At 34.5% G+C, this 27,055-nt stretch overlaps 1 protein-coding gene and 1 pseudogene across 1 annotated transcript; both read right to left on the bottom strand.

Annotated features, from left to right (window-relative positions):
- Positions 1-1,942: 1,942 nt before the first annotated feature.
- Positions 1,943-2,952, bottom strand: LOC102664282 (uncharacterized). The gene is made up of 2 exons (XM_014762080.3): positions 2,773-2,952; positions 1,943-2,285 (listed from the first exon to the last, which is right to left on the bottom strand). Exons 1-2 carry the CDS (start codon positions 2,950-2,952, stop codon positions 1,983-1,985), a joined length of 483 nt encoding a protein of 160 aa, XP_014617566.1. The 3' UTR covers positions 1,943-1,982.
- Positions 2,953-10,905: 7,953 nt separating this feature from the next.
- LOC100809256 (kinesin-like protein KIN-7K, chloroplastic) lies at positions 10,906-25,881 on the bottom strand (annotated as a pseudogene).
- Positions 25,882-27,055: the final 1,174 nt, after the last annotated feature.

The raw sequence follows: 27,055 nt of genomic DNA, 5'->3' as shown, positions 1-27,055 counted from the left end.
TAGATGGGAATATAGAAATGAAAGTGTCAAAGCCATAAAGTTTCAAGCACAACAAATAACGGATGCACTTGTTCAATTATCGAAAACTAGTGAAGATCCTAAGATAAAGAGTGAAGCCATATGTTTAGCAACTTATGAGATGGAGAATTTTGAATTTTAATTGGGAATGAATATTTGGTGTGATATACTTTTTACTGTGAATTTTGTAAGTAAGATCATGTAATCTAAAAATATGCATATAGATGTTGCTATAAATCACTTAAGAGGCCTTATAACTTATTTGAAACATTATAGGGAAAATGGTTTTGCATCTGCATTAGAATCCACCAAAGAAATGAAGACTATTGAAATAGATATAGAGCCCAAGTTCAATGAAAAACGTAAGATTCATAGGAAAAAAACATTTTGATGACATTGTTAGTGATGAAATAGTTCATTCTACTGAAGATTCTTTTCGTGTTGATTATTTTTTGTATATATTAGATTAATCTATTTCTTCTATTGAGAGTCGATTTGAACAATTTTTAGAATATAAAAACATGTTTGTATTTTTATTTGATTCAAATAAATTTAAAACTTTGAGTGAAAATGAATTGAAAAAATATTGCATCAATCTTGAAAAGATTTTGAGTTTTGAGGACTATTCTGATATTGATGGTCTTGATTTGTTTTCAGAATTAAAGTTATTGAAAGAAGTTCTAACAAATGAAATTAACACGCCATTAAAAATATTAAACTATACATTGCATATAAGATACTATTAACATTATCTATAATTGTTGCGACCGCTGAAAGAAGCTTTTCAAAATTAAAATTGATTAAATCATATTTGAGATCAATCATGCTACAAGATAGATTGAATGCATTAGTTACTTGATTATAAAACTTTAATAAGTAATTTTGTAGCTCAAAAAGCCAAAAAAATAACACAAAAATTATGAGTCTATATTAACATTATAACATAGGCCCTGCCTTTTTAAAAAAAAAAAAGGTAGGCCCCTGTCTTAATTTTTGTTTAAGGCCCCAAAATTCCTAGATACCGCCCAGCTCATCTCCTTTGGATTGTCTTAATAGCATATAGCTTGTTGCTTAATGGCTTTCTGTTGGTAGCTTTGTAATTATTTATGTTGTTGGTCATATTTGTTCTCCTCGTAATAAAATTCAATTTTTCCTTTAAAAAAATTATTAAGCCACTAATTTGACTAGTGATTCATCAACTAAGTGTCTCAGCTAGGTCAACAATTGGTCCATTTTTTTAAATTATGCTTATACGATTGGTTTAATTTTTAAAATTATGCTTATGTGATTCTCTCGTGAGTACTTGGAATAAGAAATTATGAAATATTTAGACAACTCAGAAAAAATGAAATTAAAATATTAGTTTATTTTGTAAGGGATAAAAGAAAAGTAAAAAAATAATTGCAATTCAGTTTATTTCGTAAGATTTAAAATTATATTTGATTTATCTGATGCTTTAACTCGATAGGCAATCATATTGTATCAAAACATAAATGAAATCATGCATATTCAATTTATTACAAGGTATAAACTATAAGCTAACCATATCAAGATATGAATGAATGGAAACGGTTAATCATAGGATTTTAATAATAACCATGCCAATAACATAATGACACATATTTCTGTGCCCAAAACAAAATTTCTTATTGTAATACTAATATTTATCCTGCCATAGTTTGATATACAGGAAGGTAACACGCATAATAAAAAATTTATGTTTTGTAAATCTATCCTTTATCCAATCATGCATGCTTCTTGCAGCCAATTTGATTCTTGTGAGGAATTTTCCTACAAAATTAATCATTCAATTAATTTCTCCTTATTATAGCTTCATAATAAGAAATAAGGCCCTGAGGCCTTGACAAATTAAATATGAATCTTAACACAAACTATAACAGTAGAAGAAAATGAAGGACAAGGATCAATAATCAACATTAAAAGTCAAAACTTACAACAATTAATCAAGTACTTTTGGACTGAGAGCTTGAGTCATTCTCAGTCACATTTACTCCACCGTTTCTCTTTCTCCTATGGCTAAGGTTACATTCTGTCTCCTTCACATTATCATCATGATCAACAAGCACATATCTTCCACCCTCAGTACACACAAGATCCCCATCGAGGCAAAGTCTCCTCAAATGAACATCAAGAACCTTCTCGTGGGCCCAAGGCAAATCTTCATATTCCTTTTTTATGAACTCAGAGATTGCTTCCTCAGTCGATCCACTGTCCTCCATCAACTCCATTATTGCTCTCTTTATCATCTACAAAGTACACACCCACCGGAAAAAAAAATGAAAAGGAAAAAAAAAGGTTTTGAAAGTGAATTTTTATTTTTGGAAAACATTTTTTTACTTTTATAATTAATCAAAAATAAAATATCATTATCTTTATTTTCTATTTTCTTTATTTTTTTTCTCTTTTCCAACCAATGATTGCAACTCAAGACTCATATCCCCCAGCATGGGTTGGTTCGAGTGGTATATACCACACTCAAATCTTTCACATAAAGTTTTGAGTTTGAGTATGGTAAGACCGCTCAAAAACATGTGGTTGAGAAGTTAGATCTTACTAAAGATGTTCAACCAATTTTTCAACGGATGTCAATCAGTAACTTTGCAGATGAATACTTCACTCCAATATTGTGATGATCCAAAAAGGCTCAAGTTTATTTAATTAACGTCAACCAAAAAAAAAAGAAATATTTAAAGAAAAGATGCATACATAAGTTGGGTGATGAAGAGAGCATACCAAGGCATAAGGGGGGTGAGTTGGGGTGTGAAAGCCTTTGAGAACATGTTGGAGACGATCTTCAATAATGGAGGAATGTGTTGAGTTGATGGAGCTTGAAGGGTTTAGTGCCCTAAGCCGAAACAATATAGAGGTCTTCAGCTTCTTCAGTAACTTGTGTTTAGGATCTTCTTCTGTCATCTTGCCTAGCTTTTGTGTTCAAATTAAGTCCTACAACTTTCTTATTTATAGGGATCTACTATCAATTAATATCGGGAAATATTATATATAAAAAATAACATTGATGATATCAATTAATAACATTTAATAGCATTTAAAACTAGAAATAATAAAAATATAACATTTAATGTTATTTATAATAAATGTTTTCTCATTAAGTAAAAATTATTGTTTTTTTGGGTTATTAATAGACAACTCAGGAAAAAAATAAAATTAGAACATTCACAAAAAAATTTCTTTCCTAACCGTTTATATTTAGTGAAATAAAATTAATTATATTAGAGACTTAAACATATAATATTAATGTGAAAGCAGTTAAAGAGGTAGAGAAGAAGTGCATTTAAGGCAGCAATTAATCCCCATACTTAAAATCGGTTAAAATATGTTTTTTGTCCCTATAAATATCGAAAAGTTAAGAATTTGTCCCTGCAAAATTTTTTATATGTTTTTCGTCCTCACAAAAATTAAATGTGTTATTTTTTTGTCTAGAGTTAAGCTTGGGTAATCCTAACCTACTCACTTTGAATGCAATTTAATAGCATTATTCGTGTATTGAATGAAATAACAAAGTTTATGTAAAATACAAAAAACAAAGTTTAATATTGATAAGGATAATCTTTAATAATACATGATATTATAACCATTGTCTAGTCAAAAAAAGCAATAATAGACAATGTTTGGTACTTTGGATTCCATAAAAAGACTACATAGAATATTCTCATTGTTTAATTGAATAAAAAAAATCTCACCCAGTCAGCAAATACACCCAAAAACCTCCCACCAATATTGTCCTCCACACATCAACACCCAACTTGATTCCCTTTCACATGTGTTAATCCAGAAATAGACCCCTCCTTCCATTGGCCTTCTTAGATCTTATTTTGGTTTACCATATTTTGATTCACAATCTTTGTTACCAATTGTGCTAGAGTACAATTTGCAAGGAAATCCTTTTCTTTGTTGATGTCCTTCATGCTTAGGGTAGAACATGCCTTCTCCTTTGCCTGCATGAATAGACATGTTTAGAATACAAATTCCACACAAGTTGAACAGAGTGTAGCAATTTTTACCTTTTGTTTCGGTTTTGGTTGCTTTTTTCTAAACATACTCCCACTCGGGATGGATGTCCCAACTTGAGATTCTTGCATTGAAATTTCATATTCAATAGTTGTTGCAACATTGTTTCCTGTTGGAATTGCAGATCCAAGTCCTCCGACCTTAGATTCAGCATTTGCAACATTATTTCTTGCTGTTGGAATTTCATATCCAATAGCTTGTGCCTCAGATCCACCAACTGCCACAAGTCGCTCTTTGCAGGTTCGAGTGTTGTGTCCATATTTTTTGCATCTCTAGTATTTCTTTTGGTATTTCTCTTCTTAGTTTAGATAGGTGGAAGAATTGGATCAGCAGTATCCTTTGGCCATCTATCTTCACCATTTATAGGACTCATATTGTGTGACTATCGCACTTAGCATAGGTCTCTCTATGGTAGTAGGCATGAACATAGTCTTCTAGTTTCTTCCTGTTTTGTTGTATAATGCCTACCAATATCCACAGATTACAAGAACAAGTCCTAGAGGCTAGATTTACAATGAACTTTTTAGCAAATAGTGTGTGCGTGTCCTCATACAACATGTTTCCAACACATTCAACAAACCAATTTTTGGCTTTTTCAGTATCTCGGTCTAACTTTTTCATAGGTCTTGGCATTATCTTACCTTGATTTTTTTTCCAACCATTCCCTCATAACATTAAATCTAGTCATCAAATAAATTTTAATCCAGTCTAGCATAGCTATTATTGGCTTATCTCTAGCAGGTAGAATTACATTATTAAAAGACTCACGCAAGTTATCCATTACAACATCACACTTGGAGTAAGTAGTAAATGCATGCTTACACCATGCCATTTTGGGAAATTCTTCCGCCAACTAATCATAAGCCTTGTTGTTGATCTCTTTGATCTAATTTGTTTTCTCTGGATATACCTCCAAATAAGTTGCTTTTGAAGCAACCATCACTAAGTCCCTCAGCAGAGCTCCTTCTCCAATTTTTTTAGCATACATATGCCTTACATAGAATCTGTGTTCAATTCTAACATCCATCTCATGAAATGCATTTACAAGTCCTACAAAAAAAATGCATTTTGTTTGTCATGAATTATACAAATTATATAATAAGATTACATAATAACATCATAAACTTAATTACATTTTTCCTGTCAGAAATGAAAACCCATTTGTGAGTTTTAGAATCTCCAATGTCATCCAACAACTCATTTTAGAACTATTTCTAACTCTCTTTGTTCTCAATCTCAACAACACCAAATGCTAAAGGATAATACTAGTCATCAGCATCTCTGGCCATAACTACATGCATTTTCCCTCCGTATTGTGTCTTAAGGTGACAACCATATCTACTCCAATAAAAGGTTTGCAACCATCTATAAAACCTCTTTTGCAAGCATCCATACACATGTAAAAAGACCCAAACCATGGTGACAAAGTAGGAATAGGTCTATTCACATGAATCTTAAAGGTTTTGTTTGCATTTATGGATATGAGTTCACTCCTTTAGCATCTGAGCAACGTCTATAGTTTAATTGCATCACCTTCAATTTGATGCAGTGTTATCCTAGTAAAAATTGCACAAGATCTGGTTATTCCCACAACATAAATGGATTTCATCTCCTGCATGATTTGTGGCAATGTGAACCTTTCAGATGTTCTGAACTTGTCAAGTATCACCTTTGCAACCCATTTTGGATTGGCATTTTTATTGTAAAAAACTTTGGCACATATGTGGGTTAATTCCAGTGTTTTCAATTGAACAGTAGTGGTCTCACCAACCCTAGATACATATGTTGTGAATGGACACTCCTTTGTCTTACACATAGCCCTAACCCTTGTATGGTCAAACTCTACAATTTGTTGGTCATTGAACAACTCATTACCCCCGTAAGTTCACCCCTAGTAACTTTATCCCCAGTAACTTCTTCATAATCACTTACCCTAAATACCACATAAATATCAACTTCACACATATGACTTAAAGCATACCTTGCCAAATCCATAATGTCTTGATCAATGGAGAAATCTCTTAAGGTTTCTTAATTAGCACCAGCCCCTTTCCACCACATTTTAATCCCACCATTAATAAATACTCAAGATCGTGTATCAGGTCAACAACTTCAAGAAATGACCATGTGTCAATATCCAAGTCATGAATGGCATTCTCCTCTTTTTCCTCCCATTTCAATGTTGGGTTCATAACCTGCGAGCCCGTGGAGTGAATAGCAACTAAAAACCTCATACTTGATGAAAAAACAAACACAAATCAGTTAACAATGACCAAAATCCCTAATTTAGTTCGAAAATATCAAATCCCGAACTACCATAACCCAAATCGAACCTACAAAAAACATAACCCGGTTTGCATTCGCATCAACACACCCATTAACACAAATCAAACTCACTTTGAACCCAAACGAAACCAAACATTACCCACTTTGAACCCAAATGAACCCTAACCACAAACAACACAATCAAATAACCCAGCCCCAAATAGAATGAAAAAGTCAAAGAGTTAAATAAAATTATCTTGTTGTTCGGGAAGACAATCACATTCGAGTTCAAATCACCACCTACTTCAAGTTCCAACCACCACCACATACAAGTACTCCAATAACAGATGATGTGCCTTCTCACAGGGTCTCTCACAGTGCCTCTTTGTGAAGAATTACTCAAATTCTAAATGGGGTAAGCTACCATTGACCAGAGAATGTGTTTAAAGTCAAAACAACATCAATTGAAGACCAAAAGCCACTAGAAATAACACCAACCTTATGTTCACCGAGCACCCAAAAGATAACCAACAAGAACTTGACACGTGGCAAGCTTCAGATAAACTGTTGACCCGCTGACACGTAGGTTTGGATAACCCAAGCCTAACTCCAGACCAAAAAACAACACATTTCAATTTTGCGAGGAAAAAATATATACCGAAAATTTTGCAAGGATGGATTCTAAACTTTTTAATATTTATACGAACAAAAAAAAACATATTTTGACCTTTAAAATCATTTCTTTTAGGATAAATGACTAATGTGGTACTGAAAGATGGATTTGCTGGTAGTTTGACCCCTCAAAGATGGAAATAACCAATTAAGTCTACAAATTTATAAATGTTGTGACAAATTGGTCCGACAGCCAAATATTCTCCGTTTTCATTAACCCTCATGTGCACGTGACACAAACGTGAGTGACATGACACCTCCATGGGGTAAAGTGAGTTGGCTCCTCAAAACACACCATTTTGAACCAATTTGTCAACTAATGTTTGCGTCCTTTAAACATAGTGTTTCAGACCAATTTGTCATGAAATGTTTGGCTTCTTCTTCTTTAGCAAAATTCTAACGAAAATAGTATCATCGGCATATTGCAAAATGCTAATGTCACAATCCCTATCACCCACCTTAGAGAATCTTTAATAGGGATTCTTGAGAGTCCACTGGATCTACTATTGTTCTTGTTCAAGAGTTCTCTGTGCCAGAGGTTGAGTTGTAAGCAAGGTTTTTAAAATCAAACTGGATCAGTCGGTTTGACCGACCAAACTAGAAATCAATTGGATGACCAATTCGGAAGAACCTGATAGTTGACCTGTCTATAAATCGATCAAATTAAGAACTGATAAACCAGCCTAAAAAAATGGTTCTCGCCTGGTTTTAAACGGTTCTGAAAAGTTGCATTATATATATGTTTTAACTTGAGATTTGAACCAGCTTTCATCCTTTTCTATAAAGGGCTTCCATGTTTTTATGTAATATGCAGTGTTTTACACTGTCAAAATTTGAAAAGCTAAAAAGTAACTATCCTATCACATAAAAAGTAGCATACACATACAAGAACTTATATATATTTTCCTATACAAGTTCATATCATATGGCAGGTAGAATAGATTAAAAAAAAAGTAATATTCTTTTCTCAAGTTATGCAAGAAAGGTAATATAAAAATTAATGCATTGTATTATATTATTTTTAGTTTTGGTGTGCAATTGATAGACATCTTACAATAAAGTTTTTCATGCTAGCACAGTGAAGGGAATTTAGGTAATATTATATTTTTTATATGAATTAATACATTATACTTAAAATTAAAAAATATATTATTTAATTATTACCAGTTCAATTACAGTCAACCACGGTTGAACCTTGAACCAATGCCATTATTGGTTCAATGACTGGTTCGATTTTAAAAACCTTGGTTCTAAGGGAAGAACTCCCAAGAACTCCTCTTTTTTAAAAAAAATCATTTTCAATGTCATTTAGGAGACCAGAGGTTCTGTTTTTTTTTCTTTTGTGCTAGTAAAATCCAAGACCCAAATTGGGCTCTAACACTTGAGCAAAAAATAACAAAAGTTAGTGCATCTTATGAGACATTATGGGACCGATAAAAAGTGATCCAACAACCCAAAATGGGTTCTTCCACAAAGATGCTCTTATACCCCTTAAAGAAGTCTTTTTCTTTACTTTCTCTCATCAAACCACTCAAGTCTTCAACCACCCCTTGGAAAAGAAATAGTGTCAAAGGGTCCCCTTGTCTCAAATAGAAGCACTTAAACTCATTTGTAGGACTATCATTCACCAACATCGAGGAGCAATAGGATTCAACACATCCTTTGGTCCCACTAATTCAAGTAGCATGAAAGCCAACCTATGAAGCATGTAGATTAAGAACTTCTAAGAAACAGAATCATACACCTTCTCAAAAGTCTACTGTAAAAATAAGGCAAGGTTGCTTGTTTCTTTTTTGTCTCATCAACAACTTCATTAGCCACCAACACACTGTATTAATTGTCTCTCCCCAATAAAAGCACTTTGACAATGATCAATCGCCTTCCATATAACTTTTTTTAATCTATTTGCAAGCACCTTTGCCAAAATTGTATAAACATAACCCACCAATGATATAGGTCTAAATTGGCTTAGATATTTGGGTTATCACACTTAGCAATAAAATTTTTAAAGGATGAGTTTGCACCTCTAGGGAGAACACAATGTCTATGAAATTCCTTTAGGACTCTCATGATATTTGTGTAGAATCAAATAACACAAGAATGGGAGGTTGAATTTTGTTTTTAGATATTTGAATCTCTTTTTAAGATTAAAAACACGTTTATCGTCTGATGTATATAAACCTAAAAACACTTAGAGAAGTTTTGATTCAAACTTTATTGAACGATGATAAAAACAATTTTATTTGTAAAAAAAAGAGATATAAGATTTATTAACAAATTCAAATCCTTAGTTAAAGCAATAGAAAGAGGCACACAAAAAATTATATTGGTTCGTCTCAAAGCCGAGACTACGTCAAGTTCTTGGCAAAATATTAAGTTTCCACTAACTCATCAAAGATACAAGTACTTTTCACTGCTACTTATGACTCTTACACATGCAAGTTCTACCCTATGCTTGACTTAAACCCAACTTTTTTTAAAACAACAGTATTATTCCTATATAGCTTTCCCCTCTCCAAAACGTCTCTAATTCTTGACCTTTCTCATGCAATCATTCTTCGTAAACTTGTTTTACCAGAGAACAGCCCCACACGGCAGCGAAGAAACTTTGACAACCTCTGAAATTTAATTTTTCACAATGGAGTGGCTCCAGATGCTGCCTCCACCCTCTCACCTCTATCCCTCTGTGCTCTCCTTCCTCGTCACAGACTCCACACACAACGCTCCCTCACCAAGGCTCCCACCTTCACCATTGAGCTCTAGACTCAATGCTCCGAGTTGGATCGCTCACTCGATGAGTTGGCTCAACAACTCAGAGCAAGTCTCGCCGCATATGCCTCCTTCTTTGGTGAAATCCACGACCTCTTTGGTGATGTTACTGAAAGGTTAATTGCTCTCTCATCCACCGTTTTAGTGATAAGAATTTTCAAAAGTTCTTCCAATATTGTCGTGGGTAGAATCAAAGACGTTTCTATTATTTTAAAATAAATAAATAAGTTAAAAACGTGACCAAATTTTGGCCCACTAATTTAATCTAATGGTTGAAAATTTATTAATTGGAGACTCTCCAATTGTTTCCAATTGGAGAGGATCCACATCTTTGAAAGTTGTTATTTATTAAATGATTATTTATTAAAATTTATATATTTAAATAATTATAAAGAAAAAAAAAATCCACCACCCCACCCCTACCCCCTCTTACCCATCTCTAGATCCGTCGGTGATTTTGTTTCACCTAAAACACAGTTAAATAGTTTATAACAATCTACAAGCGTAGCTAGCCTGTCTAAGTACATTACTCATACTCATTCTTATCTATAGCTATTGCATTATGACGTGTATATACATAACATTTATTATTTAATGTAGTAAAGAAAAAATTAAATGAGGAGATGAATTATATGACTTAAAAAACATCAATATTTTCAAAACAAAACAAAAACTAATAAACCCAACGAAGAAAGGATTCCTTTAAAGCATGCTTATATTGCGGGTATAAATGCAAGCATATATACTATATATACCACACACCTCACTTAGACCCACACCTGTTATATATATAATTACATATATAGACTCAGAATATGAATATGAAGTTATCATAATCTAGTATTTCTGGTTTAAACACTAATGTTGATTCTGAAATTAGAATCTCTTTGAAAAATCTTGTTTAAGTGTTAAATAACATTAACTCAAGTTTGAATCTAAAGATTTTTCGAAAGTTATAATGAAAATGCAGCCCTATATATAAGAAGCTTCACAAAACAAAAGCATACTCCACTTCTTTTTCTGTTTCCAGTTTCATTATGTATATGAATGGTTCGTAGGCTTTAGCATTTTCGTTCTTATGTGATTTGTGTTAACTATGGTATTTAGAGGGGGAAATAAGTGAAAGGTATCTAGGGGGAAGCAAACATCATTTGTATACACAAACTGGGTTACTGGATACCCTTTCTATGGATCAAATACAAAAATGCACACTTTCCTGCTAACAACCACACTTTCCTGTTAACAACCATTGCACACCTCTCGCTCAAATCCTTCCCACTGAAATCTAATTGTCGTAATGGATTGACTTAAATTCCCCAATACAATACAATATCATATCAAATGTCAAACATCAGTGTCAGCTCCCTGTGACTTTTTTAGCTTTGCTACAAGAACCCACATGTTGGCAAGTTCATTTTCTAGGTATGTTTCTCTTTGCTTTGATTCTTCAATCTTCCTTTGAAGCTCGGCTTCTCTATGATCCCAATCTAAAAGAGCAGATTCATATGAAAGCTCCCTTTCTTTACTCAAGGCAAGTTCTCTCTTGATATCAGAGTTAGACCCACCTTGATCATTTCGTCTAACATGACTTTCTCTTCGTCCATTTCGGACTGTTCCAGGTCCACTATTTCTACATTGGGCAGGAGAATTCTTCGATGCTGCCAGCTCAGCCGATAATCTCTCATTCTGGTTCATGAGTTTGGAAACTTCTTCTGACAATGCCTTAAGCTCCACTGCAGCAGCTGAAGCTAGCCCTTTAGCATATGAACTCTCTTCTGCCAGTTTCTGATTCAAAAGTTCTAGCTGTTCTTTTGATTCTGTTAGTTCCGCCAACTTTTGATTCATCCCTTCTATCTCGCCTGCCTAATTGTAGGGAACAATAGGCATAATAGCTTAAATATATAGAAAATACTAAATGTAAATGTCATTTGATGATGATAATATACAACAATGCAGCACTAAAAGGCAAGTACGAGCAATTCAGTTAATAGAGTTCTTATCTGTCTAATTGTGTTTTCTTCTCCTTGAGTGTAAAGAAGTTAGAAGTAAATAAATTGAAACAAGATGGGAGCTTTTAGCTTGCTCTTGGATTTTAAAATTCATTTGGCATCGCATGATTCATACACAAGGAATTAATTTGGTACGTATAGTGGTCCAAAGATGACTAAACGGTCAGGATGAATTTCATTATCAGAAATGGAAAGAGGAAAAGGGGAAGAAATAAAAACAACAAATGACATAGAAACTACCAAACGCAGATCTTGCATGGCAAATTTTAGAAAACTCAAACAAGATTAGGTCCTGATTAAATGGCTAATATTTCAATTTAAAGAAAAAAATATGCTAGTTTTAAGATGTTTATGGAATGAGATGGTTTTGGATTAATGTGAAATTCCAAGACCTGGTATAAGTATAACTACTACTATAAAAAGTAGCACTAATCACCACTCCTAGGGTGAAATGAAAAATTTAAGAGAAATCACATGGGATTAGCCTGTTTAAATCATAATAGCACCACTCAATGTAGATCCCACAATGAATGAATAAATAAAATACCTGCTCTTGCAAAAGAATCTTTTCATTGGTATTGGTTATCATGGCACTTTCCTTGTCATGGTGAGGTTCACCATGGTAGTCTTTGGTTACAGAGAAAGGTTGAGGACTTAAGTTTCTCAACTCTAATGCATCTGCCAGCTGATGTTTCAGAGAGCCAATTGTTTCTTGAAGGCTTTCACATTCATGGATCTGAGAATGCCAAAGTACTCGTTTAACTAATAATAAGATGAAAAAAATAATAGAAGGAAGTAATTTAAGAATTTGCACCTTCTGACTAAGCTGTTGTTGAATTATATGGTTATCTGCTGTTTTGACCTGAATTAGCAAACAGTTAGGTGACACGAGACTCTTCAGAAAACAATCCACAGCAAGGCATATGTTCATCGTGTAAGTTTGCTAATAATGTAATAAGAGCATCACAGTCTTGTATGATCAGAGCATAGGTTTTCTTAACAGAAAATCAATTATAACAAAAAACTAAATTGCTATCTACTTTTGGTTCAGATTACAAAGTACCACACCAACTCTGTTTACGAACCAAAAACGAATTTAAACTATCATAAGCTCCACAAAAGAGATATTGAGTGTTGAATGCTTGAATTTCAATTACAGACTTTTTTTAATGCAATAATTGGTAGGATAATATAGCAAGATGTATGTAATGTTCACCTCCAGTTCAAAGGATTTTTCATTTAACTGTGTCATCAGTTCGGTGAGACTCTGCAGCACAAAACAATCAGCATTAAATGGGAGAAGAACCAAGTGAAACAAAGGAACGATGACGTCTAATGAACATACTAGTGATACTCCTGATTCATCCAACTTATTCTTCACAATGAAAGAATCAGCAATTTTCCTTTCCAGCAAATCTATTTGCTCCTTCTTAGCCTTAATTTCATCTTTCAACCTTTCCATCTCCACCTTGGTATGAGTTAACCACAAAATATGCAAACTCTCAGATATACTGCCATGATAGTCAAAGTAATCATACTAATCACACAGACAAACATCTATTTTGAGATAGTAACCTACATGAATCTGATCCTTCTGAGGATTTCTTGCAGCTTCCTGAGACAATCTCTTCAAAGCACTTGAATGAAGAGCAACTTCTCCTGATAGAATCTCTTGTTGCTCCCTCAAAAGATCAATCTCATCAATTGATTTAACACTTACCTAGAAAATTAAGAAAAAAAATTGGCATATAGAAAGACAAAAATATAGATGTCCATAACATATACACTCGTCAACTCATCATCACATCTCAAGCAAGAACTCCATATACATATTTCAGCATTTAAGATTAAATAAAAAGATATAGGTTCCCACAAATAAAATGAAACAAAGATCAACAGATAAAAAAATATTACAATACTAGAATTTGGCCACAAACCATATAGACAATGTTTGACAGTACTCATCACTCAGGAATAAAAAAATACTTTGCTTCAAAATTTTCTTTCCTCGTTATACAAGGACATTTTATGCACAAATTTTTACTCTTAAGTAAAAATTTGGATATTTAAAATATATGCATCGCTACCAGAACTGAGATTTGTTATGGTGACTTCGAAAAGCATAAAAATGACTTTTGACATAAATTGCTTAATTGGGTTTTGGCAAAATCACTAATATGAGATTTTTCAGATGCTAGATTTGTGTTAGTATTAATTAATTTTTTGCCAAAGCAGATTATAATGAAAAGCTCTAAGCAATTATTTTCCCAAAATAAACAAAATCATATATGCCATACAAAACGGCACTTTTCTCAAAAGCTGCAGTAAGAAAAAAAAAGCAGTCAATAACATACCAAAGGTGTCTCTTGTCCCAATAAACTATCCTCATAAATTTCTTTAACCTCTCTTGCCACTGATACAAGATCTGCTGATGGAGAGCTTTGTGCAGGTAGAGAATGGAAATGTCTGGACTCCGCGTTATTACCAGTTTCTGCTTGAGGAGTAGAAGGTGTGCTAACAGATTTTGCTCCACATGATTTTTCACTGGTGCCTGACAAGGCACTTAACCGAGTATCTCGTTTCTGATTAAAAAGAAATAATAGTGAAACACAAAAACTTGAAGAAACAGAACTTTAACATGAGAAGAATACCCCAATATAAAAAATCCATCATACCACTTGAGAAATATCAGATGTTCAAAGCACTTCAGATTGTAACAAAAGAAATGTTGAGTCAAATCATGAAAAGAAAAAAAATGCAAGTTGAACTCAGCTGACAAAAACATGCTACAAATAGGACTACTGGGATAGTATTTTGACTCACCATATAGTAGATTATTAATTTAGGTCCAGCTTAGATAAACTTCTCAACAAGCATTTATAGGAGACAAATAAGGAGGAAAAATTATCAATCCAGAAACCCGGCTACAATATCTTTCTAGCAATACTCATATATCAGACTCCAATATTAGTGAGTTAATTTTTCAGCCAAATTTTATGAAGCCCGCTTTATATTTTGTTATTTTTCTTTTAAGAGTGTTAATTTGTCACAACTGACAAGCTTAAAGATTACTAAGCTTTAGCTTGAGACGGAGTGTTAGAAAATTAACCAAATTTTTAGAAGAGATTCATAATAGATTAAGATTTTTTATATATTTTTTCTTTATTTAGTCTTTATATAACATATCTATATATTTAACTTTATACAGGAATCAATGGACATCTTACCCATATCTTCAACCAATTTAGTAACCCGTGTTTCTTTCTCTTTTTCTCTTCCTTAAAAGAATCATCAGCTGTTTCAGCATTTCCCTCTAAATTAACATGCAGATCAGTGTTTTCGTCATCTGAGATTAAATCCCTCCTTTTGTAGGGAAGGTATGCCAACTGTAAACAAAATTGATAATTAGAAAAATGCATATACAAGGAATGAATTAAGCAGAGTATTGTCATCTTGAGACATTAATATGTAAAACAGAAATTTAAATTTCTTGATATTAGAGAAGAAAAAAATTGATAGTAGAAAGAAAAATACCTCTTCTTCCCCAAAGGAATGTCTTCTACGAGGACCAGGACGGTTAGAAAATCTAGTTGTGTGTGGCGCTTTAGTGGAGACCAAAATTAATTTAGTCAACCGTTGAATTCTTCCTAATAAAGCAGCTTTAGCTTCTTCTTCTTCTTCCAATCTTGATTGCAACTTGACTTGACCATCTTCTAGCTTTAAATATCACACAAAACAATTGATAACCATTTAAATTCAGAATGTTGAATTTCTTCGGATAACAATGAACTCAATGTGCAGGAAATTTACTTCAAAACATAATTAATTACACTCATTTCCCACTCCACACATAATATAGTGTAGAGGCAAAACAATTGAAAAATAATTACCTATATTGCCTTTATACTCAATGCCTAGAAAAACATTTATAGAAAATTCAAATTTTGAAAACCATTTCTAAGCTGACAAAAGATACCCAAAAAAGAAGTCTGATATAAATCTTATAATATAACATTATCTACCTTTTGTTTTAGAAGCACAAAGTCAACTTCAACAGTTTCTTTTGACTGAACTGAGACAATACCCTGCCTCATTTGTTCCAATTCTTCCTTTAAGAACTGAATCTCATGTTGGTATTTCTTGATAAGTGACTTTTCATCAATAATCTGTAGGTTCAATTTAGCATGTAAACTAATTAATAAGTGAGCACAGATGCTACAAGATTACTTGATGAGATCTTTCCAATTAGAAGGATTTCATTAAAATGGAAAAATCAAATAAAAGCGATTTCTAACCATTTTAATATTTACAGGGTATAATTGCTCAAGAAACGCCAGAGGCAGGTTAACAAAGTTAAGTCAAGAACATGCTCTTCCTAGACTGCATGAAATGATTTGCATACTGAATTTATCGCATCTCATTCCAACTAGACACTCCATCCAACCACTAACAAAGAAAATCTTCAAAAATACCTTCCCATATAAATTCTTCACATTCAAATTACTTGCTACCAATTTAAAAAGCATTCCATGATGCAGCTAGACAGGTCTAGAAGGGATAAAGTTCTCTGGAGCCATGAGCACTGGACAGTAGGTAATACAGGTAATTTTCAATTATCCACTATTAGGGATGCCCTACAAGTAAAATTTCAATATGCTACATGACAGAAACTTGATGAAATTATTTTCCTTTTTCTCAAGAATAATATCATCTTAAGGTTGGCTTTAAATCAAAGATTGACCACCAAGAGGGGAGGTAACACAACAGGGTTACAAGTGGAGTGTGTTGCGTGTGTGTGAGTGTTTGCTTAGTAGGCTGATTGAATAAAGAGTATATGTTGTACTTTGCATTGTGTACAAGGGGAACATGCTAGTAATTCCCTAATTAGGAGCAGCAGTTGTATTTTGTACTCTGATCTGTGCAGGTTGTATAGAAATTAAATAAAAACTTCGTACCCCATTGCCCGGAGGCTCTTCATTATGCGAAGGTATGGGGGAGGGATGTTGTATAGAAATTAAATAAAAATCTAAAAAAAATAAAACTTCAACATACTGTGTTCTGGGCTGCTTGTATTTCAATGTGCTTTGCCCGGTGGGCAAACTTCAACGTATTGTGTGTCTCTTCAGCATTACTAGATGAAGGTGTTACTGTGCAAATGAGCTGTATTTTAAATGAAAACAAACTATCAGAATTTCCAAGTTATGTTTCAACTTTTTGCCACAAAGATCAGTATAATAAAATTAATTTTTAATAAAGAAATGAATGTAATCGCATTTCTGAAAATCTATACACAAGTAAGCCTTACAGATATACGTCCATGACCACTGAGAGAAGACTGAAGTAATCTAGTCAATTTGGAGTCCCTATAAGGTATGTGACTAGCTTTTCCTTCAGTCAATTTTGAAATAACCTGTGCAACAAAAATAATCACATTTCAAAAAGCTACAAAGAACTCCACACATTCAGGTAAACAATATGCATGTATATAACCATTGGATGACAAACATGTACAGAGTAAACTTATCTAAGAAAGAGAAGGTCCAAGCCCTAGAAGAATATAGAAAAAGGAAGAGTGTGAAGGTAACAAGATCAATGGTAAAAGAAAGAAAGGAGGATGTATGAACATGTCAGACTCAGAATTTGGAAAATAGAAACTTCATTCATTTGAATAACAGATCAACTGGAGAGCTATATACACAATAACCCAAAGCAAGAAAAGGAATAGAAGTAAATGTCAAATCCATTATTTGTGGCTAGTGATAATTGACTAAGGAATAAAATTAAACAGGTCTAATTCTAGGCCTAGGGATGGATACAGTCTTCATCTGTTATTATCAGAATCTGAGAGAAAGAGAAATTGAAAAACAGAGATAAATTCTGAATACAAAAATGTATTCATTAATTACACATTTGGTATGAGATAGCTCATAATTATATACATAATAGAAGACTCAGAGGAGTCTGGAGCAAGTTATTAGCTGTGCTGACAGAGCACAGTTATAACAGAAAGATAACTACCCTTACTAAGAGAGAAAGAGATAGACTGTTTCAGAGACTACAGTAATTATAATATAGGTTTTTACAAGGGTGGATGGAAAGGTATTGACGCAAAGAACAAGGCCTACATATGATTTTGATTGACATGGAAAAAGCATATGATCGGGTTCCAAGAGAAATGCTGTAGAAGACTTTGGAAAAAGAAAGCTGTTCGTGTATCTTATATCTAGATTAATACAAGATATATGTATCATGGGATAACTACTAATGTAGGAAATCCAAGAGGCAAGACTATAGATTTTCCTATAAGGATAGGATTACGTTAGGGCTCAGCCTTGAGTCCTTACTTGTTTAACCTAGTATTGGATACCAAGGGCACTCAAAAAGATTATCCTTAATTGCATGCTTTTTGCAAATGATATAGTTTTGAATTGAGGAATTCAGCAAAAGAGATAAATGCATCACAATTTTAGTCCAGTCCAGGCTAGTCCATCCAGTCTGATTGACAATGATAAATAAATAACTAGACAACCAAAAAGAAATAAATCCAACTAGTACAGAACATCATGCAAAGGTTGGTGAAAAGACACATATCACAAATAAAAAAATACTCTGATAGGAAGAGCTAACAAAGTTTAAGATCTCACAGTTCCAAGAGTTAGAAGACTCTTATTGATGTAAGATCCTTCTCTCCTTCTCATGCCAGTTGTTTCAGCCCTTGAGCTCTCAGAACCTGCCAGATCGATGAGGTTCTGCAAATATAAGTAAAATATTTTTTTTAAAAAAATGCAACAATAGAAAAATGTAAAGCATGAATAATAAAATCATTAGCAAAGTTAAATCTTGGAATAAATCACATGTGCAAAGAAAAGGAAGTGGAAAAAAATTCTAAAACACAATTCAATAATTACCAGTTGAGACAGTGTTATTGCTTCTCCTTCATTATTTTCACCACATGGACTACTCTCTATAGTCTATCACAAGATAGCCAAAAGTTAGGGAAAAAAATGCAATTACATCACATCATAAACAAATTACTCTTGGCACAAAAAACAAATCCTTCTAAGCATATGATATACACATCAATATAGTTAGGATGTGCTACATGCTTATCACATATAACTGCACATAAGTATGTGTCAAGATGTGAGCACAAACAGAATTTAGTATACACATCAATATAGTTAGGACATAATAAAAGAATATATAAAAAAAATATTACTGTTCCTTTAAGGCCTTGTAAACTCACCAGGGAAAATATTGTATGGCTCCTGCTGCTGAGTAGGTTGAAATTTGTGGACCCAACATGTCTATGCTCTGTTATCAAATTAAAATATAGACAATAGTGAAAGCAGTATATTAAATAACATAACTCAGCAGTGGGGCACCAAATAGTGCTGTATATAAATCAAATTCCCATGAACATCAAGAGGACAAGCTAAGCAGGTTTATTTAGGAGTTACTAACCATCCATCCATGAGCATGATAAATGCTGTGTGCAGATACTTCGTGAGAATATCATATTGAAAATTGTCCATCAATATACTTAGTATTTTAAAATGCATAATTAATTTCCCAAAGAAAACTTCCAAATAAAGTGATAGGAACTGAATATACTAAGGAATTAATAGGGAAAATTCCAGAGAACAGTGTTCTGGTTACAAAGGGAAAATGCAGAAGATAGAGAGCTAGGAAGTAAGAAATTATAGAAAAAAAAAAACTTTTCTGCCCATTTGCAAGAGCCACTGAAAACTACCCAATTGGTTGCCTACCTCTCATTTTTTCCCTATTCACATAAATCCCGACTAATCCTGCCTAGGTTGGCTTTGCTATTCTTAGCCGGTCCCAAGCCCGGATAAAAGGAGAGGGTTGTGTTAGGCTTTCGACGGTCAACGTAAAACTTTGTCGAATCTCTATGACATGGATCAATTACGTAATAATGTGAATGCTAGGTCGTTGCCCGGAAGCAACACGCTGTATGGCTCGAGTACAGTGTCAAAAGAGCAAGGGCCGCTGCATCGCCGCCCGGATGTAGTGAAAAGTAAGCAAGGGTTCCCACATTTTCGTGAACGAGTGTGGGTAAAGAAGCTAGTTCATGACAGGAGGATTCGCTTTGGCACATGGAATATAGGCACACTTACTGGAAAATCTATGGAAATAGTGGATGTTATGGTGAGGAGGAAGATCAATTTTATGTGCCTACAAGAAACTAAGTGGACAGGTGAAAAAGCGAAAGAATTAGACAGCTCGGAATTTAAGCTGTGGTATACGGGAAAAATCAGATTAAGAAATGGGGTAGGGATTATTGTGGACAAGGAGTGGAAGAAGGATGTCGTGGATGTAAGAAGAGTAGGAGATCGTATCATAGCCTTAAAAGTGGTAGTGGGACAGGACACCTTTAATGGTATTAGTGGGTACGCACCTCAGGTTGGGTTAGCAGAACACTTTAAGGTAAAATTTTGGGAGGATCTAGAAGGGGTACTTCAGGATATACCCCAAGGAGAGAAAGTTTTCCTAGGAGGGGATCTCAATGGACATGTAGGTAGCGTGGCTAGAGGTTTTGAGGGGGTGCATGGGGGTTTTGGCCTAGGGGAGATGAATGGGGAGGGTAAATCCATCTTGGAGTTTTCGGAGGCTTTGGATCTTTCTATAGCCAATACATGGTTTAAGAAAAGAGCGGAACATCTTATCACTTACAAAAGTGGAGGGACATGTTCTCAGATAGATTTCTTCCTTATCAGGAAGTCTGATAGGAAGTATTGCTTGAACTGTAAAGTTATCCCGGGAGAGAGCTTGACTACCCAACATAGAGTTTTGGTCATGGATGTAAGAATTAGAGAGAGGGCAAAGAGAAGAAGTCCTATGGTAGCACCAAGGATCAAATGGTGGCACTTGAAGGGTGAGAAACAAGGAATCTTCCAACAAAAGATATGGGAGGGATGGTGTGGACAATCACAAGGAAGTGCAAATGATATGTGGAACAAGATGTCCCAAGAGATTATTAAAGTGGCTAAAGAGACGTTGGGTGAATCTAGAGGTTTTGGACCTAGGGGTAAAGAATCGTGGTGGTGGAATGAAAGTGTTCAGAGCAAAGTTAGAGTAAAAAAGGAGTGTTTCAAGGAGTGGTCTAGGTGTAGAAATTCTGAAACTTGGGATAAGTATAAGATAGCTAGAAATGAAACCAAAAAGGCGGTGAGTGAGGCAAGAGCCCAAGCTTTTAACGGACTATACCAAGCTCTAGGAACCAGGGACGGAGAAAGATCTATATATAGGCTTGCTAAGGGTAGAGAGAGGAAGACTAGAGATTTGGATCAAGTAAAGTGTGTTAAGGATGAAGAAGGCAAAGTCTTAGTGCATGAAAAAGATATCAAGGAAAGGTGGAAGGCGTATTTCCACAACTTATTTAATGATGGATATGGATATGACTCTAGCAGTCTAGACACAAGAGAAGAGGATCGGAACTATAAGTACTATCATCGGATTCAGAAACAGGAAGTAAAGGAAGCGTTGAAAAGAATGAGTAACGGTAAGGCGGTGGGGCCAGACAACATACCTATTGAAGTGTGGAAAACTCTTCGAGATAAAGGTCTTGAGTGGCTCACCAAACTCTTTAATGAAATTATGAGGTCAAAACGCATGCCGGAGGAATGGAGGAGAAGCACGTTAGTGCCAATCTATAAGAACAAGGGGGATATACAAAATTTGTGCAAATTATAGGGGAATCAAGCTCATGAGTCATACCATGAAATTATGGGAAAGAGTGATCGAACGGAGATTAAGAAAGGAGACTCAAGTTACTGAGAATCAATTTGGTTTCATGCCGGGAAGGTCGACCATGGAAGCGATCTATTTATTACGGCGGGTGATGGAGCAATATCGCATGGACCAACAAGACCTGCACTTGATTTTTATTGACTTGGAGAAAGCGTATGATAGAGTGCCTAGAAAGATTTTGTGGAAAGCTCTAGAGAAGAAAGGGGTTAGGGTTGCATATATTAGAGCTATCCAAGATATGTATGATAGGGTATCGACTAGTGTTAGGACACAGGGTGGAGAGTCAGACGATTTTCCCATCACAATTGGTTTGCATCAAGGGTCAACCCTTAGCCCCTACCTTTTTACCTTAATTCTGGATGTCCTCACGGAATAAATCCAAGAGATAGCGCCGAGATGCATGCTTTTTGCAGATGACATAGTCCTCCTTGGAGAGTCGAGGGAGGAGTTGAATGAGAGGTTGGAAACTTGGAGACGAGCTCTAAAAACACATGGTTTTCGCCTAAGCAGAAGCAAATCGGAGTATATGGAATGTAAGTTCAACAAAAGAAGGAGGGTTTCTAACTCAGAGGTGAAAATAGGAGACCATATTATCCCTCAAGTCACACGGTTTAAATATCTTGGGTCTGTAATACAGGATGATGGAGAAATTGAAGGGGATGTGAATCATCGCATTCAAGCAGGATGGATGAAATGGAGAAAAGCATCGGGGGTGTTATGTGATGCAAAGGTACCGATCAAGCTAAAGGAAAAGTTTTATCGGACTGCGGTAAGACCGGCGATTTTGTACGGTACAGAATGTTGGGCGGTCAAGAGCCAACATGAGAATAAAGTAGGTGTAGCGGAGATGAGGATGTTGTGATGGATGTGTGGTAAGACTCGACAGGATAAAATTAGAAACGAAGCTATTAGAGAGAGGGTTGGAGTAGCGCCTATTGTAGAGAAGATGGTGAAAAATAGACTTAGGTGGTTTGGGCATGTAGAGAGAAGACCGGTAGACTCTGTAGTGAGGAGAGTAGACCAGATGGAGAGAAGGCAAACAATTCGAGACAGAGGAAGACCTAAAAAGACTATAAGAGAGGTTATCAAAAAGGATCTCGAACTTAATGATTTGGATAGAAGTATGGTACTTGATAGAACATTATGGCGGAAGTTGATCCATGTAGCCGACCCCACCTAGTGGGATAAGGCGTTGTTGTTGTTGTTGTTGTTGTTGATAATTAGAAAAATGCTACTTTGTTTTCTCTTTCTTTCTTATTTTCCAAAATTAGTAAAAAAATAATGTTGAAAACGGTAGGCAACAGTGAAACCGCAATTGATTTTTGGAAGAACCGAGAGTTAGGGTATATTTCTTTCTGATGCTTTTCCTTGCCTCTTCAGTATTGCTTGGTTGCATCATCACCATATCATAGCAATTCAGAGTACTCAAGTCTCCATTTCTTGGAAGTGCATTTATCTAGGATACAGCAGGATGTTTTGGAATTGGAGTCCTTTTTTAGTTTACTTCTAGATCCTTCAACCAATATCACCCCATTCTCAAAACCTAGAAAAATATCTTTCGAGAAACCATTTGGAAATCCAAAACTCCTTCTTAGGTCAAGTCCTTTATTTGGCCAGTACTCAACAGGATAAATACTACAGGTATGCTGCAGACTCATATGTCAAACAAGGCCCTCTCACTTGGTATGTGTCTGATTTGTTGTTTTAATTCAAAAAAGGTGGAAAATATTTACTACATTGTCCAACAGCATGCTAAATTTGGAGCCTTGCTTTGGAGTATATGCTGATAATTGAGCATGTGATGTGTCCTCACTCCTAAAAACTTGATCATTTCCCAATCATTAATTTCAGAGGTTTCAGCAGTAGTAAGGACGGAAAAGTTATAAGGCAATGTCCTATGCTAACTTTATTTTGGTACCTTTAGTTCATAAGCAAAGCTCAGAATTTTAATGCTTAACCTTTCTTGGGTCTTCAGTACACAGATTCTTCAGAGGAGTCCCCATCATAGATTTCCAAAGGAATTAAAGAGTTATTTCGCATTATTAGTTGCTTTGTTTTTTGTTTAATGTCTAACTTACCTATTAACTTATGCCTTATAATGATTCCTATCCTCCCTCTCCTCTTATTCCTTCCTTTCTTCTAATAAAAGTTTATTCTTCTTATCCAAAAAAAGATACTAATACTTCTGGCTTTGGTTTCATCAATTAAATCAATATGATAACAATAATCTCGCCATTTATTTCATCTATCACCTTCACAAGCTTCTATTCTCAAAAGGGCAAAAATTTGGTATAGTTCTTTAGATACTGTTGGTGCTATTGTCCAATCATAATTAGAGTTTCACATAATCATCATCTATGTTCACATTTAACGCAAATTTTTTAATATTCAGATTAACAAGGTGAAACTCCAAATTCTGAAAGGATAATAGCACCAAAAACTCCTAAAGAACTAACTGCATGTATGGTTTGTCCTTTCTCAAAAATAATTCGAAGAGAAGTTCAATACCTAATGCTGTACAAGTGTACAATGCACATTCAAACTCCAAAGAACTATACTCGCAAATTCCTAACATATATATTTTAATTACACAGTCCATACCAATCAAACAAAAGTAAACGACAAAAACCCCATTCATAAACATCAAATTTGCATATACATACCATAAGCATACGCTAGGGACGAGTTATACTCGTTCCGCACCACGGTCTCTCAATCCGCATACCACGCTATCTCCTCTCCCTGACGAATTTCCCTGGGACTGCCAATTCCACACACAAACCTCAGTCAAATTAACAGCCATCAAACTCAAAACGACGACGTTCAGAGACGCGACACTTACTTCAGAGGCCGAAACCGCACCGTCACGGCCACATTTTCCTTCGCGTCCAACGGCACGCTCTCGGAAAACGAACACGGCGTCTTGCTCCGAGCGGAAGAAGACGCCGGCGAGCTCATACCGTCGACGGAAGTTTCTAGAAACAGCTTCGAAGACGACGTCGTTGAGGATGATGGAGAATTTGCAGCTTTGGAACCGCTCAACCCTAATCCTTTCGACTTCGCGCTTCGTTTCGATGCCATCGCCAAACCATCTAAGCCACAAACATTGAAAACAAAAACAAAAATAAAAAACACGTTAACTAAGCGAAAATGCTAAGTTCATGTGAATTTGTTGGGAAAACAGAAAACAAAGAAATGTTGAACAAAAAACGAGGTGAACTACTTTAATCTGTTCAGTTACAATAATCAAAAGAAGCGGAAATTTCGAAGAAAAAAATACGTTAACTGAGCGAAAACGCTAATTTCATGTTAATTTGTAGGGGGAAAACAGAAAGCGAAGAAATGTTGAAGAAAAGACGAGGTGAATTACTTTAATCTGTTCAGTTAGTATTAGCAGAAGAAGCGGAAATTTCGAAAAGAAAAACACGTTAACTGAGAGAAAAAACTAATTTCATGATAATTTGTAGGGGAAAACAGAAAACGAAGAAATGTTGAAGAGAAAAACGAGGTGAATTTCTTTAATCTGTTCAGTTACAGTTAGCAAAAGAAGAAGAAGAAGAAGCAGAAATTTCGAAGAAAAAAAACTCGTTAACAAAGCGAAAACGCTAATTTCATGTGAATTTGTAGGGAAAACAGAAAACGAAGAAATGCTGAAGAAAAAACGAGGTGAATTACTTTAATCTGCGAAGCTAAAGTTAACAGAAGAAGAAGAGCAGAAAATTCGAAGACACGATTTCGCGGAATTTGAGAGAGAGGGAGAATAGAAGTTCTGACCTGAGAGAAGAGAAAATTATAAATCAGAGGCGCATTGTGAGGAGACGGAGAATCAGAGACAGATCCGAAAGGGAAATAAAATAGGGAAAGTGCTTTTTTTAAGAGTTCAGAGTGTGAGAGTGGAGAAGAAAAAATAGCGCATTCATTCACCTATACATGCATCAATTAGAACGAGACACGGAGAGAGAAAAAAAGTGCTTTTGGGGAATTAAAAAGGGGTAAGAAAAAGTGCTTTTGGGAATGGTGGGTTTAATTTTTTGTCTTGGGTTGGAAGGGATGGGCGGTGATCGAAAGCAAAACGGCATTGACATTGGCTTAAGGTTGGGTCAGCAAAGGGTGGTAAGAAGTCAACGTCAGAAGTTTTGGATTAGAAGGGAGGAAGGGAAGAATCTACTTAAACAAAATGGTGTTTTTTTTAAATTTTCTTTGCTGCTATTTTTCTGACAGTGTATTTTGCAGACGAGAAAAAATGTGGTGGCGGACTGGCGGCACAAATGGAAAGTGGAGACAGAAAAGATCTGAGTGGTGGGGCTTCGTTTTGGTTTTTGGTAGGAAGTGGGATCTAGTAACATGTTTGCCAATAATTAATTTGGGGTGGTCAAATGTGAAAGGTGTAGTTTATATTTTATGGGGTAAAATACTTTTATCATCTTTTAGGAAAATTTGTTTTGATTTTTTTATTAAATAAAATAACCTTAAAGAAAAAAAACAAAACAAAAATACCAGAGGATCAGGATATAGGTAAAACATGTCTGAAGGATTACAAATTATTTAAAAGGACGTTTGGCGGCGGAAAAGTTTTTATTTTCCTAGAAATCTTACATTGGAAAACTATAATTTTTCATTTTAGTATATAATTAATAAAAAAGATCATAGGAAATAATAATGAGTCCTCGAGCAATAAAATAGACAATGGTTATGGAAATAGATTTGGTTGAATTTTTGAAAATATTTTTAGTGAAAATATTTTCTTAAACGAATTAAAAACTGAAAACAATACAATCTTATTTTGAGTTGAAACCAAAACCTCATTTTGCAATGAAAATGCGATGACAAAGGATGTAATTTTAAGCAAATCTAAAAATACATTCCCTTTTGAAAACGCATTTTCAATGTTTTTATTTCTTGAAAGCAGAAAACAATAAGTCAAACCATGTTTTCAGAATTTTAATCTTTTGAAAATGAAAACAATTTTCAAAAACAAGAAATGAAAATGCAAACCATACACATCCTAAGTTTCCCAAGTGAAAGAAAAGCTTTAATTAAGTAAAATGACTACAATATATTTTCTACAATTACAAATTAGAATCCAATCGGGTTGTTGTTTATAAATTATAGGAGTGAGCATATGGACCAGTCTAACCTATTTAAGGTCCAAAACTCATTTTTTAGACTAGACAAATAAGTTTGATGCATGAAATAAATAGATTTTTTTCAAGGTCCTTGCCCGAACAGCAAAGGCCTATAGATAAACGGACTAGTCACCAAACCCAAAATTTGAAGAAAAACTATAATAAAAAATATTTTTGAAAAAAGTAAAAAAAAAAAGTATAAATTAGAAGAAAAATATTGACTTCATTTTTAAGTTAAAATCTATCACACTAAAATATATTAACATTTCAAGTTTTGAAAGTGTCAAACAACATCAAGAAGTGCACTCTGATTAAGACAAACTTAACTCGAGGGAAGAGATTCTCTGTCGAAGTTATCAACGCGAAAGTCAATCA

This window comes from Glycine max, chromosome 9 (genome assembly GCF_000004515.6).
Source record: "Glycine max cultivar Williams 82 chromosome 9, Glycine_max_v4.0, whole genome shotgun sequence".
Lineage (NCBI taxonomy): Eukaryota > Viridiplantae > Streptophyta > Magnoliopsida > Fabales > Fabaceae > Glycine > Glycine max.
This window is presented reverse-complemented; position numbering and strand designations above follow the sequence as displayed.